A 16593-nucleotide genomic window follows, 5' to 3' on the forward strand; every position below is an offset into this window, starting at 1 on the left:
GCCATTCCATGAAAAGCGGCATATGGTCCCCAAGTAAAAAATGCGTGTGCCCTAAACGAGAAAACAATGGGCGGAACTAAATAAAATGGAATTTTGAAAGGGGATCTGAGGTTATGAAGCCTGCGTATCACAGATAGGACGTCAAAAGACAAATTTAAAAAGCAGGCAACATAGCCTAAGGGTGTTTCAACATTATTCAAGTAGGAATATTGGAACCAACCAACTAGATAGTGCCAAAAAGTTGAAACTAAAAATACCACAAGCACAACAATAATGTCGTGCTGAACGATCTTCAAGGATCGAAAATATAACATCATTGATTAAATGTACGGGGAGACTTTTTACAGCCGCCACACGGCACAAATAACACGGATGTGATCTTAAAATAGATAAATACAGAATCCCTAAAGAAAGCCCAACACGGCAAAATTGAAAATGTTGCAGGCTCGGTTTGATTGAGCCTGTTCATGGACGGTACTGGAAAGTGCAAGTTACCGTCCACGCCCCCTAGCACGGCCCTTTGCCGTGGCCGGTTACCATCTTTTTCCTGCCTTTCTCTTCTATTTCAATTCTGTTCCACTGACTCCATACAATTGACGCAGGCAGCGATTTCTCAAGGTCATCTTTAGTTGGAAAGTTTTCAATTGCTCTTTCTGGGTTTGCTGATACATCTATACCCTCCTTTCTAAGCAGCTTTACCGACAAAGCAGCATTCTGGTGTTTCGTACATAAGCATGAACTGCGGCTTGAAAATGAGGTTAACAAAACATAATTTGGTCTGCATCGACTAAATGAAGTGAAAGATATATCAACATCAGGATTTTCTGATTGAAACTTTTTGTACAAATTTGATAGGTAATCAGAAAGGATATATAATTGTTTCTTTTCACCACTTTCACTTTTCTTCACATCTTTCTTTCCCGGTTGAAGCTTACTATTGTCTTCTCTTTTAAAAAACTCTATTACTCTCTCCTGATATCTCCCGAGTGTGCTCTTTCTCGATGATCTTGCTACTTGGTGGAGCTTACTTTCGCTTTTTCCAAGTCTATGTCGACAGAGGCCAGTTTTTAATGACAGTAATTTGATGCATTTATATTTCTTGGCTATCTTTCCGGAGATGACTCTATGTACAGCTTTCATAGTTCCTTTCGGCGTTTGTTCTTTTGTACGTTTGACCTCGCTGACAATGACATTTCCTAGCAACAGTGACTTTCTAATTTTTTGCTTCTGACTGTTAGATAAGTTTGCCATCTGCATTTCTTGTTCTGTCTGCTTTCGTGGTGTTAATTCTTGACTTAGATGTTGATTTTTACTTTTATTCTTCATCCGCTGCAATGATCTTTGAGTAGATTTGTATCTTTTCAGAAGCTTGGATCTTTCTTGTTCAAGAAGTCTAATGCGTGAGGTGGCCTCTGACAATTCTCGTTTCCACCTAATCAGTGCACCCTTTCTCCTGTTGTTTTGAAATGGGATTCGTACTCTTAGACGACCTCTTTCCTAACTGTCATTTGGAGCACTATCATACCCACTTGTGTCTTGTTCTTGTGGTGCAAACTGCCGTTGTCGCTCTTCACGCTTGCGTTGGTAAAACCTTCTTAATTTAGCTCTATTTTGCTCGTTTCTTCTTTTCTTGTCTCTGTCTGAGAGCTCAGATGAAGGTACATAGTTACGGCGCATTCTCTCACGTTCCCGCCTCAGGTATTCTTCATTGTTTTTCTCTTTAAGGCGCTGTCGATAGGCCCTTTGGATTTCTGCTTTACTCTTTCCCATATTAAGATATTTACCTGCAAAGAAATTAAAACCTTCGTTATGTTCGTGAAACCTTCGTTATCATAAGATTAATATGATAAGGGACACTAAGGCTATATTTATGCACAACAAAACATCACTTACAATATAATTCTTTGCAATAACATCGGAAATTGTAAATAAAGTAAACGGATATGATGGAAACTAATAAAATTATCACTTGAGCAACATGAATACCTAGATTCTAAACATGTTCTATAATGTTTTATTCTAAAATATATTGCAGAGCAATTTAAAAAGGCTGTTATAATGTCCTTTTGATATGTCTATTATAAATGTTTTAGAAACTTATGTTTAATGTATATACACAAAGTATAACTTGATTTTTTATCACAAGAAATAAAATAAAACCTTCGTTATCATGCGATAACGAAGGTTTGATAGATTTCAACACGAGTTTTATACCAAAGGGAGACAAATCACCATCATCTTCATTTATAAACTAAACAATCATGATATTGCGCTAATAATTACAAAATTAAATATATTTCAAAACGACCATTTCACAAAATAATTCTTTTGAAAACTAAGGTAAAAATACTTACAATTCTAGAAGGAAATTCCAGTAATATTTTCGGTGTTTTTCAGTGATTTCAGTTACCGGTAGGTAGACACTCCGATATGACGTCACTGGAAGTGATGTCACAGTAATTTTATGCAAATTCCGCGGCAAATGTAAATTATGATAACGAAATTTTAAATTACGAAGGTTTAAACTCAATTTATGATCCTCATTAGTTTAATGTATAACACTGTTTTAAACATAGTCTTCGCTCTTACTACACCAATGTGACACATTGGTTGATATGAGAGGGTGTCAGGATATATCTTTAGGAAACATTAGTATTTTTTATATAGTTTTACGTTATTACTTTTGAAGAAATGCTAATTATTTATGATGACCAGTGTTTGCCATTTAAGTGCAAAACATATCTGCTTGTGGTCATGTCGTGTACACTAGTCTCTAATAGCTTTATTATTATGTTGGGTTCCTCGATAATCAAAATATTTATAATTTGAAAGACTATATAAATTGGCAACAACGAAGGTTTTTTTAAAAAGATAATTTCAGCGACACATTAAACACCTAAAATTTTCTGACTAAAACTTGTACTGATGATTGTTATTCCCTTTGTATAATTAAAAGTAAGCATTTAGGCTGTTTAAGTAACAAAAAAAGCAGATTTTGGTAAGCTACTTTTCGAAAGAAATGATGTAAAATTCAGTGCAGGCGACAATAACGAAGGTTTAAAATTCGATAAAGGTTTCGTAAATTTGAACTCTCCAGTGGATAATGGAAGAGCCTAATTTTTAACAGTGAATAATATGGTAATACAACTTGCTGCAGGGAAACATTTTTTCGCTGTTTAGTAAGCAGCTTATATATAAAACAACGTGACATGGTGTGGACCTACTTATTGAAAATCACCGTCAAGTGCTCTTACTATGAAGCGTTATGTAACGCAAGGGCTAAACATAACCACAATAAGATTACAATTTATATCAATAAAGTTTACACTTATCTTTCACTGCATTTTAGCTCGTCTTTTTTGTGGCTCTTTTGAGGATGCGTCGTCGTCGTTGTAGCCGTCGTCGTGCAAGAACTTTAATGCAGACAGTTATTCATATATTTAAAACAATTATCAACATGAAACTTGGAAAACGTGCGTGTCATGACAAGATGAGTTGTTAGATGATGGGTATGGAAAGCCATGGCTGTCTTATATTGTATATGTTGATTTTTACATTATATGACACCAATTCCTCAATATATTAACATAGGTTGCTAGTATATGAATCCACTTTTCCAAAATATGGAACCAAATGAGCAATGCGTTGAACCAAAATGTCATTATATTGACGGGACTTTTTTTAAGGCTGTATTCTATCCTTGCACTGGTAGTACAGTTTCGCGCCAATATTCCTTATAGAACTGTCAAAAGATCAGCGTGCTTCACTTATGGCACAGTGCACATTTTCTAAATAAGGAAATATTTGAATTTAACGTCACATTCACTTTGGTCTTAAAATGGGCTGGGCAGGCAAAACTTAACGTTATATATGTAACTATGTAAAGTTTCAAAGTAATAATTTAAGCTACTGAGTCTTACCGACCATTAACAAAAACATATTTCAACAAGAACGTGTTTGTTAAACACAAATGCCCCCGGCTCCGATTCTTGTCAGTAGCAATATTTAAAAAATGTTTACCCATACACTCAGTTATGGACAGAAACATTGCCAAAAAATTGTAAACACAAGTTATATAGCTTGACAGAGTCATGGCATTTTGTAATTGTGAAATATATAAGTTGCCAAGTCCTTACTATGACTTGTGAAGTGATAAATATTCAACTTTATCAAATATATATAAATGTAAGAAATCTATACTTGGCACCCTTGACCTTGACCCACTGACACCTATAGAATATCATGCAAGTTATCTTCCTACCAAATATGAAATACATCTGTCAATAAATAAAGGATGTATGGGCAAAAATGTTAAAATCTATTTTGAGTATTGATGACCTTGATCAAACTGATCCCTAACTCCATCCAAAGGAAGAATACCATGCAAGTTATCTTCCAACCAAATATGAAATAAATATGTCAATAAATAAAGGCCGTATGGGCAAAAGTTTAAAAATCTATTTTTAGCACTTGTGACCTTGACCCAACTGACCCCTTACTCCATCCAAAGTAGGAATAACATGCAAGTTATCTTTCTACCAAATATAAAATATATCTGTCAATAAATAAAGGCTGTATGGGCAAAAGTGTAAAAATTTATTTTTAGCACTAGTGACCTTGACACACTGATCCCTAACTCAATCAAAAGGAAGAATACCATGCAAGTTATCTTCCTATCAAATATGAAATACACCTGTCAATAAATAAAGCCTGTATGGGCAAAAGTGTAAAAATATTTTTTTAACACAAGTGACCTTGACCCACTGATCCCTACCCCAATCAAAAGGATGAATACCATGCAAGTTATCTTCCTACCAAATATGAAATATATCTGTCAATAAATAAAAGCTGTATGAGCAAAAGTGTTAAAATTTATTTTTAGCACTGGTGACCTTGACCCAACTGACCCCTTACTCCATACAAAGTAGGAATAACATGCAAGTTATCTTCCTACCAAATATAAAATATATCTGTCAATAAATAAAGGCTGTATGGGCAAAAGTGTAAAAATTTATTTTTAGCACTAGTGACCTTGACACACTGATCGATAACTCAATCAAAAGGAAGAATACCATGCAAGTTATCTTCCTATCAAATATGAAATACACCTGTCAATAAATAAAGCCTGTATGGGCAAAAGTGTAAAAATCTATTTTTAGCACAAGTGACCTTGACCCACTGATCCCTACCCAAATCAAAGGATGAATACCATGCAAGTTATCTTCCTACCAAATATGAAATATATCTGTCAATAAATAAAAGCTGTATGAGCAAAAGTGTTAAAATCTATTTTAGCACTGGTGACATTGACCCAACTGACCACTAACCCCATCAAATTTTATGTTCCTATCAATTATAAATGACATCTGTCTATAGAATATGGTTAACACACCTGTAAAAATGTAAAAATCTTTTTTTTACATTGGTGAACTTGACATTGGTGACATTGGCCTTGACCCAAATGACCCCGTACTATATCCAAAGAAAGAGGACCTCCCTTGGCATGTTTGTATTAAACATGAAAGACATCAACAAAAAAATAAAGGCTGTATGAGCAAAAATGTTTAAATTAATTTTCTAAACCATTGACCTTGACCTTGACCCTAGAGACCACTTACTCCACAAAAAATTAGAGGACCATAAAAGGTATCCACCTACCAAATATGCAAGATTTCGTTAAATAAATTAAGCAATTAAGATAATTTTACGATAAATCCAACTTGCCGGACAAGACCCTATTTTCAAAGTGAAAAAAGGGAAATAACTGGGAAATATGGATGACACAGTTATATAACTTTGCAATATCATGTACTTGTATTGATAAGTAAGTGTGGAAATTATGAAGCCATTAGTATAGATAGAACTTAAGATATTTCCAACATGCCGTTTTAGGTTAACCATTATTCATTTTCTAAGTGCTGAAAAGGGCAATAACTTGGTAAATATGGAAGCCATAGTTATGTAACTTGACCAGATCATGTACTTTGTATTGATTAGTAAGTATGTAAAATAAGAAGCCATTGGTACAGGTAGAAAAATTCAACTTGCCGTTCTAGGTTTACCTCGTACGGACAGACGGACAGACGGACGGACGTTCCAACATTTTGGGTTTAGGGGCTATTTTCTTTGTTATTTTCTTTGTTCTCTTAAGGGCTACTAGCCCATAAACCCTTTGATCACGGAATGAACCTATTGTTCTCTTTTGTTCTCTTTACTGTTATATAGCCCCTAAACCCAAAATGTTTGATCAGACAGACGGACGGACGGTTCAATTACTATATGCCCGGGGGGCATAAAAATAAGTTCATCTCGACCTTTACCTTTGATAAAAAAATGAGCATGGCCAGTAGGACACATAAAGATTAATCTACTCACAAAAGTCAAATAATTATCGATTTCATGAAAAAGTGTATGCATTGTAATAACAGAACCCAGTGACCTTTGCCTTTGACATAGGCTATTTTGGTTCCATATGAAGAAAATTGCGATGATCATAGAATGTAACATCAACTTATATACTGCTACTTTGGTTCCATAAATTAATAAAATGGTTTCATATATTGTAAAAATGAAATAATATATTGATAATTCGGTTTCATATAAGGACATCTGGTTCCATATATGGCTACTTTGGTACCATATATTGAAGAACTGGTATCATATAAAGTGATAATGAAGTCATATATAATTGCTACTTTGGTTCCACACATTGATAAATTGGTGTCATAATTTGTAAAAATGAATTAATATATTGAACATTCGGTTTCATACTTATGTTCCTTATATGGCTACTTTGGTACAATATATTGAATAATTGGTATCATAACATTTCATAATCAACTTATATATTGCTACTTCGGTTCCATACATTGTAAAATGAATTAATATATTGATTATTCGGTTCAATATATGGATATCTGGTTCCATATATGACTGCTTTGGTACCATATATTGAAGAATTGGTATCATATAATGTGATATCCAACTTATATAGTTCTACTTTGGTTTCATATATTGATAAATTGGTTTCATATATTGTAAAATGAATTAATATATAGATGATTCGGTTTCATATCAGGACATGTGGTTCCATACATGGCTACTGTGTTACAATATATTGAAGAACTGGAATCAAATATTGAGAAAATCAACTTATATATTGATATCTCGGTTTCATACACTGACGGTATGGTTTCATATAGTGTAACTGTGGATTAATATAATGGATTCCGGTTAAATAAGAAGGTGTTTTCAATTCATATATAGTCGATGTGAACATATATATTACCTAAATGGTTAAAGATATTGAAAAAGAACAATATCAGACAGCCATCGCTTTCCATAGATGGGTTTATAATTCTGAAATTAACTAAGAATATAAAACAGACGAGCGTAAATATTGTGTGCGGTGCTCCTGTTAATCAGTTGTAATTTCTTTATTTATGAGCTAATAATTAAATACTTCATGTCCTAAATTAACTTTAAAGTACATCCCACACATTCGTAGTAATTATACTGGGAGTTGTTAAGAAATAAAAATAAATTGAGAAGCAAACTGACATACTGCTAATCACCACGCCAGCATGATCTGTGTTGATTCCTGACGGAAGTTGTACGTCGCAGATAATGTTCCTGAAAGATTAATTGCTGAATTGTACAAACAACACGTTAAATTTTGATTTGATTCTGCACCACCGAAACATCCTAATATTTAGTGGCTGATTTGTGCCATTCGTGTTTTCGCCCCGCGACCCCGCGAAGCAAAAAGTCGAAAACTAACAAGTTAAAATGGCGGGGGCGCGGAGCGAAAAAACGCTTATTGGCGAGGGCGCGGAGCGAAGTGAAAAAAATAAAACTTCGTCCCGCGGGGGCACGGAGTAAGATTTAAGAAATAAAACGCTGGGTTCGCGGGACGAAAACATGCTAATTAGCGGTGACGCGCGGCGAAGTTTTATTTATTAAACTTCGCTCCGCGCCCCCTCTTATTATCGTGTTTTCGTCCCGCGAACCCGCCAAGCGAAAAGTCAAGAATTAACAAGTTAAAACGGCGGGGGCGCGGAGCTAAAAAACGCTAATTAGAGAGGGCGTGGGCGAAATTTAATAAATAAAACTTCGTCCCGCGGGGACGCGGAGCGAGATATAAGAAATAGAAGTCGTGGCCACGAAATAGCTAAGTCGTGGCCACGAGATACTATGTCGTGGCCACGAGTTACTAAGTCGTGGCCACGAGATAGCTAAGTCGTGACCACGAGATACTATGTATAATTATTTAGTAAATGAGTTATCCTTCGTGAGTAAATTCATTGTTGTGAATATATATAAGAAACAGTATTAATCATATTGTCACATTTACGGTGTCCCAAACGCGAGGTGTGTGTGTTTTTAATTTATCTCGTGCGCACTAGATACTATGTCGTGGCCACGAGTTACTAAGTCGAGTCCACGAGATACTATGTCGTGGCCACGAGATAATATGTCGTGGCCATGAGTTACTAAGTCGTGGCCACGAGATACTATGTTGTGGCCACGAGTTACTAAGTCGTTGCCACGAGTTACTAAGTCGTGGCCACGAGATAGCTAAATCGTGGCCACGAGATAGCTAAGTCGTGGCCACGAGATACTACGTCGTGGCCACGAAATAGCTAAGTCGTGGTCATGAAATAAATAACCAATCAGATTACGCTATTTACATGAATTTCCCGAATTAACTGGACATGTGCTATAGAACAAGGATTTCCAAAGGACTTTGAAGGTGACTTTCTAATATGATTCTAAAGTTCAAAGTGAATATGTTCAGTATTTTCAAAGAATAATGTAAAAGTAAGTTTTTAAGTTTAAAAAATTCATAATATATATAGTGTATTCTTATTGGTTAATTGTCTCGTGGCCACGAATTAGCCTTCTCGTTCCCACGACTTTGTAACTCGTGGCCACGACATAGTATCTCGTGGCCACGACTTAGCTATCACGTGGCCACGACATATTATCTCGTGGCCACGACTTAGCTATCTCGTTGCCACGACATAGTATCTCGTGGCCACGACTTATGTATCTCGTGGCCACGACTAAGTAACTCGTGGCCACGACATAGTATCACGTGGCCACGAGATAAATAAAAGAATACACACATGTCACCTTTATACCACCGTACACATTACCTATTCTATAAAATATCTTATTACTAATTAAGAAATTTGATATCGCAATTAGTATCGGTACTTTGTACTGCACATTGGTTTCAACTTCAAACGAAAACGCGTAATGTGACCATGTGACATGTCCGGAGGGATTACGTTGTACATATTTTTAACAAGCGCAAATTAAGTATTCAAATTAAAAGTTATTTTTTATTTACTCAAGACATGTACAGAGTATGCCTTTTTGATGTTTGAAGAATATAGATAGTCTGGGTCGTGTTTGTTGTTTATTAGTGTTTATTAATTGTTTTTGGAAATAAGGATGGATTTAAATTTTTAAAAAATCAATATTTTAGCCGTAAAGGAACAAACGACAGAAAACATTGTTGTCATGTCTTGTTAAAGCATGTTTCTGGTTGTGATCCATATTGTACATCTAAAAGTACGGTGATTAAAACTTGGTACCAAATTAAATTATTTTTTGTTAAAAATAAGCTTACCTATTTTTTTCTATTTTTCTTTTCCCTTTTCTTTTTTACTAATTCGTATCAGATTCACATTATCATAATATCTCATTCAACATTGTACCGCAATAATTATATAAGCTGATACAATAAAAAGAACTCTAAATCGCTATTCCTTTCATTATCAATATTGACAAAAAGGGGTGTCGATAATTCTTATATAAAAGGATACTATTTATCGCCTAAAGCTTTAATCACCATAAACAATTACTCATTTTTTAACTGTTCAGCGTAATAGCGCATTGGTTGAATGTTGGCTTCGTCAGTGTAGAGACTCTGGTTCGATTCCTGGAAAAAGCATTTTGTTTCTTTCTAAATATTTTGTTTTTGTTTTTATATATTTTTAGTTCTTCGTGAATATATTTCACACAATACAATGAGAGAACATTTAGTTTTACACACATTCGCTTTCAGCAGAACAACACAGTCGTGACTAGAGTGATAAATGAGGAATGGAAGAAAACTAAATATATAAAAACACAAATGAGCCAAAAATGAAGCAAATTGAATTCAGAGTTTTAAATATAATTAAATTGACAATACTATTTAATCTGTTCAATGACTGTTGAAATCAAATGCATTCATTTTTTCTAAAGATAATATTAAAGGAGTTTATTAAAGGAAATATGAACATGTTTTCTGAAAGTAAAAACCATACAGACACAAAAATAATATTGCACAATTGCAGATTTGAATTCAGCAAATATTATGTTCACATGAACTCTTCATAATCTGAACTCTCTAACCACTACGCTACTCGAACCCACATTTATTTTCTATATTACAAAAAAAATGCAAAATGTAATAACTGAATAACTTGCACAACCCATTTTGTCATGATACGACCGATTAATGTAAACGTTATCGTGTTCGACTTATACATACACAACCAAAGGCCCGTCACACTTCACATGTTAAACATTGTCAAACAAAACTTAACAGGTTCGATCGTATATTCGTCACAGGAATACTGGCCGCCTGCGTAAAACCCCTTTTTATCTTTTTTAAATGTAAGAGGAACCGTAGAATCCGTGGGCATGCACGGAGGAAACACAAAAGTGATCCTCCTCAGACTATTCCTCGGAATATTGAACAACGGACCGTGCTCAGACATGCTAACGTACATATTGAATATATACATATCAATATATTTTCCTTAATCAAAATACATGTTCAGTTCCACATATACAAACTTGAAATAAACCAATACATTCAATAAATTTTTTCACTGACATTGTAATTTTTCCCTTATAAAACAGTTTGCTTAATTATGGCTTTAACATAATCTTATAACATAATAAATATTGAATTTGAATGCTGGTGATCTCGTAAGAGAAATATCGCTAGAACTGATTTTCATACTCTGCCGCGGGTATTTATACCCGTGTATAAAATACACATGTATGCTTGAATACATTCAAGCCTTCAAAACCGGTTTATGTAATCCGTTACAGTTAGACAATGGTTCTCCTCTATACGATGTAACGCGGAGAACCAGTAAGTCTTACTCTAACTTACAATAAACAAACAACAATGTTGTGCATTGTAGCGAGGTTATTTTATAGACATACAAAGTTTAGTGCCGATTGCATTCAAATTCAATAATTAATTACATCTTTAATGATTTAGTAACGTATAATCTCTTCTCAACAGAATCTTTAATATACCCGTCTTTTGCTACGTCTGTTTTCCAACGGCCATGACGTTTAAGACATCTATCGGAAACGCCGGAAGCGTTTGCGGCCATGGTAGCACCACTTCCTCTTAACGAATGTGTTCCTAATTTAAGAGACGGAGCAACTACTTTAAGCTTTTTCACAATGCATTCTTTAGCCCTTGTATAACTTAATTTTTTGTTGAGTTTAATAAGTGATGATTTACCCTTTGATCTAAACGCTGGCTTAAAAAGATAACTATCTGAAATAACAGACAAATGAGCTGCTGTCATATACCTTTGTAACATTGAATACGGGCATGCAACCGAACAACCTTTAGCTATTAAAACTTCTTTACCCGATCTATAAATATCGGTCTTACTTTTTTGAATCTTTAAAACAATATGATCTATTTTGAAATCAACATCCTTCCACAATAAATTACTCAATTCATTAAACCTAAGAAATCCAGCATAACCAATTAAAATCATTGATAAATCTCTTAATTCTAAAACATCTGTGGAATTCTGGTACAAAGCACATAAAGTTTTTAACATTTCTGTATCAACAACATCTTTCTTAGAAGTTGGTGTAGAACGAATTCTTTTCGCTGTTTCTAACAAGTTTTGTACAATGTTACTGTCCGTAGGATCTGGTTGATCATTTAATCTATGCACCCATTTAATTGCATAAAATGCAGATGAAATAACGTGATACGATTTCCCTTGATCCAATAAATTTACCAAATACATGGCAACAATGATTGATTGTGCGGGTTTTGCTGTAAGCGAATTCACTTTACAATATTCCTCAAATAAAGTAAAACAATGTTTATATTTAGTTGTAGTACTATCAGCACGTGACTGCAGTAAATAGCCTGCCATATTGCTAGCAATAGTGTCCATTTCGCTGCTATAAACTCCAGCATCCTGCATTTTACGTTTCAACGTAGATTTTAAGCCAACACCTGAAAAAATATTACCATATATAATAATCTTACATTTCACCTAACTAATTATTCTTAAAGCTATCATATCAAATTTTAATGGTTCATTATCAAATGTGCCATTATAACCATTCCCAACAAAACATTTGTTCTGTACAAATTTAATACCTGTTTAACAAAAAAATTGAAATTTCCGTTTTCATTGATCAACATCGGCCAAAAAGGAGCACTTTTCCATTTTGGCAGAACTAATGTACATTTGATGTGCTCTCTATTTATCTTATTTATGCAGTGCACTACTAATCTTGGTGGCGGAACAAGCCAATTATTTTCTTTTTCCCAGCTCTTGCACAACGAATCTATAACGTCTGTGCCTGGTACCCACCAACGGGAATTAAATCTTAAACACTTATTATTTAAGTGAGAGGCAAAGCGATCAATTGTATGCGGTCCCCATAAACGGTCAATACGTGAAAAACACACTGTCGTGTATTTCCCAATCATCGCAATCTTTACAGCGACTCAGATAATCTGCAAGCTCATTATGTTCCCGAGGAATCCATTCCGGACATAAAACAATACTTTCATTTTCACAAAAAATGTCTAAATCTAATGCCGTTTTTTGAATACTTGGAATTTTACTTCCGTTTAATAAAATGGATTTAACATTTTTATTATCAGACAATACTTGAACTTGCTTATTCTTTAATACATGTGCATTGCTCTTAATCACTCTACTTACAGCTTCAGTTTCTCTCCACGTGGAACTACGAACTCTTTCGAAATCGTCCCACTTACCAATTACCTGAAATTCCGTTTCCGCAATTCTCCTCCCATCCCTGGCCTATTTGGCGTAAAGGATTTGTAAGCTTTACTCAGTTTACCATTTCTTTTAGGCATATAACGTACATTCTGAACCAGAGTGCTAACCATATCATTCCTGTCAACACCAGGAACGCCTGTGAAAACCTTGCCTTCTTCTGAGGGCCCTTTAGAATTATTTCTACATTCGTTTAACCAGCCATGACTCACTTCCGGGAGACATTTTGAAACTAAGCTCATTTCCGAGAGCTTGTCTTTACTTTTATGACATTCCGATATACAATCGGTATCAAAGCTCACTTCCGGGAGCACTTGACTACTATCTGTGTGCAATATATCTTCGAAATTAATACTCACTTCCGGGAGTTTGCTTTTACAGGTGTACACTTCCGATAGAAAATCGGAGTCGATGCTCACTTCTTGGAGCCCACTGTCATTAATGTTCAATTCCGACTTGTATTCGGAAACTAGGTTCACTTCCGGGAACCCAAGTTTATCTGTACATATATCCGATATACATTCGGAATGTACACTCAATATAGGAAACATAGATATCTCACCTTGAGAATAGATTTCATCAAGCTCTTTGTCTTTTTTCTCAGTAAATTGCTCATTTTGTATGAATCCACCATACCCTTCCGCACTTGCATCGACATATATACTTACTCCACAAACTGACATATCTTTGAAATATTTCCCTTTTTGGTTTAATTTCCTCACATTTTCTCGCCAGAATTTTAATTCTGCGATAGCTGGCTCACTTACCTTGACTGGAGCATTCCAACTTGCTCTAGACATAATACATCTATACATTTCTCTGCTTCTTATTCTAACTTTATTCCCTATAACATTTTGAAGAGAAATAATCTTTCCTACCACTGATGCTAAAGTTTTCACATTAATGATACCCAATTTATCGAATTTGATTTGAAATAAAACAGAATCTATTGATTTCTCAAGATTATCTATTCTAGAATCTGTTATGTATAACAAATTTTCGGACATATCAAGAATATGGCCAAGCCAAACTACTCTATTTGTCGGCTGCCAATTACATTTCTCGTCTGCCAAAAGAAAACCGAAATCACAAAGTGTCGTTTTCACACAAGCACTGGATCTTTTAGCTACGTCATAATTGACATGACCACAAATTCCGTCATCTAAGAACATAATGACTTGGTGACCTTTACTTCTTAAAAAAGACACAACAACTCTTAACATTTTTGTAAAAATATGTCCTGCGGTACTAATTCCAAATGGTAAAGAATTGAAAAAATAATAATTTGTTTTACAATCGCTTATCCATGAAAACCCTAAATATGTGCGGTGCTCTGAAAAAATATCAATATCGGATATCGAAAGACGGACAACATGCCCAGATAATGGAGCAGAACTCGTGCATGACGGGTATACAGCAGGTTCTCACTACACCCACAGTGGGGCGGCAGTAAATTACCTCTGTTTGCCAAAAAACCCACCGTGGGCAAAGTACAATGACGATTTAAATGACAATCGGGCATTTGTTTATGGCGCTGAATATCAGTGTTTTGATGAATCTCCACATACGCATGACCATGATGTACCATGTGCTGTTTGTAAAACCCCAAGAACACCTGTTAGAATGATTCCTGCCAGAAATGAATGTCACAACGGTTGGACTTTGGAATACAGAGGGGTGCTAGTTGCTGGACATCATACGCATCCTGCTGCATCTGAATACGTGTGTCTGGACGAATCTCCGGAGATCATAACAGGTTGCAATGCAGATCAAAATGGAATTTTAATGTTTTCTGTTGAAGGAAGATGTGGTTCACTAAAATGCCCACCATATATAAACGGTCGAGAACTTACTTGCGCTGTTTGTTCCTATGTTTCATATAAAAGTACGAGAGGTAACCAAAACAGGCATTGGACGAGTGGGAAATAAATATGATTTATATTGTTAATTTTGCTAAACAAAAATTAAGATTTCCTACATTTAATCCAGTTTGTTTGAATATTTAGGATCAACTTTGCTATACGACCGAAATATCGGCACTTCAAAATATAACTAGCTGTCAAAGGGAAATAAGCAGAAGTTGGATTTTAGCAAACGTTTTTCACGGTTGTTTTTCCCCGGTTTAACTTCTACAAAGTACAATTGATGAAAACGAGTCATTGGTGCAAATTACTATTCAGAAAAGAAATTTATTCAGATATCAGTCTTTCGATTTGTTGAACAAATTAGTACATTTCAATATTAATATATATTTAACCGTTACAAACGTAGCGGGGAACAAAACGCTAAATTTCACAGACAGTAATATCAATACCCTTGCTCAAAAAGGGACGACAACACTTTGTTAATAATTATTAAATTAAATGCTCATTATCTCCCTTTTATATAAGCAGAATACTATATTTGAATATAAACTACCTTTCATTGTTTTTTTTTAATGTCGATTGTTTAGCAAGTTAGTAAATGTACTTTACTGTATCATCAGCAATACAAAAATCAACTGATTGCTGCATCATATACAATGTATCTTCTTTATTTATAACTTCGCAAAATACCCCATTGTGATTTAGGGGTTGCCTCTAAGGGTTGAGACATCAGAACTGCAGACAACGTTTTATCCCAAAGTTAAGAGGCGACTATATGGGTTCGAAAAACTGGTGTCGCTGCATAACGTCGCGCCAGCAGGTGAGGTGGTTTGACCCCTGGTGCTGTCGTAAGTTTGCTTTGCGATAAACTATTTTGGTCCGTTAACTTACCGAGATACTCGATTTGGCCATAATATAGCTTTACACGTATTTGGCGTTACTTGTGCGTCCTATGCTCATTCCTGCGTTACTGGGTATACAATGTGTTATTAGACTTTAACCGAATTAAATGCTTTAATTCGGGGTTAACATACTAAACAGAATTTATTATTCAAATAAACAATTTACATCACAGTTGTTAAAATCTCTAAATTGTTGAAAATACTTCTGACAAATAAGACAACATTTATGTAAGTTTGTATGGAATCTTATTGTTGCCGTCGTCCCCTTTTTATGTATCAGAACATTAATTTATATCTTTTACAACGAAAAATTCAGAACAGATTGTGAAATGACAAATACTAAAAGTAGATTATTTGTTCAATCTGATGCTGCGAATCTATTTGATTTGTAAATACAACTCGCACCACATTAGATTATACAATAAATGGTGAATTGAATAAGTTTGTAAAAAACTTAAAGATAAAAATATTCAAGATATATCAGGTAAAATTTATATTATTTGTATTTAAACAGGTGTGAAAGTAAAACCTTCAAAACGGTTTATTCGTTATTCAAGATGGCATGCGCATGTAATAGTGTCAATTTATAAGTTTTCAAGAAATATAAATTTAAGAAAATATATGTAATAATTTCCTTTGCGTAGTGGAAGGACCATATATAAAAATAATCGCATGAATGTATATCGATATTAAATCGCAGTTGTTTCTTTTCAATGCGAATTGTGCATAAGAATCGAATGAGTT

At 34.6% G+C, this 16593-nt stretch overlaps 2 protein-coding genes across 2 annotated transcripts; one reads left to right on the forward strand and one right to left on the reverse strand.

The window, feature by feature from the left end:
- Positions 1 to 11270: 11270 nt before the first annotated feature.
- On the reverse strand, positions 11271 to 12314 carry LOC132718110 (uncharacterized). The gene has a single exon (XM_060701736.1). The coding sequence runs from the start codon at positions 12249 to 12251 to the stop codon at positions 11271 to 11273; it is 981 nt and encodes a 326-aa protein (XP_060557719.1). The 5' UTR covers positions 12252 to 12314.
- Positions 12315 to 14098: 1784 nt separating this feature from the next.
- Positions 14099 to 15498, forward strand: LOC132718111 (uncharacterized). Its single transcript, XM_060701737.1, has 2 exons — positions 14099 to 14175; positions 14447 to 15498. Exons 1-2 carry the CDS (start codon positions 14099 to 14101, stop codon positions 15009 to 15011), a joined length of 642 nt encoding a protein of 213 aa, XP_060557720.1. The 3' UTR covers positions 15012 to 15498.
- The last annotated feature ends 1095 nt before the right edge of the window (positions 15499 to 16593 follow it).

Source organism: Ruditapes philippinarum, unplaced genomic scaffold (genome assembly GCF_026571515.1).
Source record: "Ruditapes philippinarum isolate M1 unplaced genomic scaffold, ASM2657151v2 ctg137_1_1_1_1, whole genome shotgun sequence".
In the NCBI taxonomy this organism is placed as follows: Eukaryota; Metazoa; Mollusca; class Bivalvia; order Venerida; family Veneridae; genus Ruditapes; species Ruditapes philippinarum.

Excerpts from the sequence above, each read along its gene's own strand:
- LOC132718111 (XM_060701737.1), top strand. The coding sequence starts at position 14,099 with ATGGCCAAGCCAAACTACTCTATTTGTCGGCTGCCAATTACATTTCTC. Across the intron at positions 14,176-14,446 it reads AAGAAAACCGAAATCACAAA|ACGGACAACATGCCCAGATA; the intron begins GTGTCGTTTTCA and ends GGATATCGAAAG.
- LOC132718110 (XM_060701736.1), bottom strand. The coding sequence starts at position 12,251 with ATGCAGGATGCTGGAGTTTATAGCAGCGAAATGGACACTATTGCTAGC.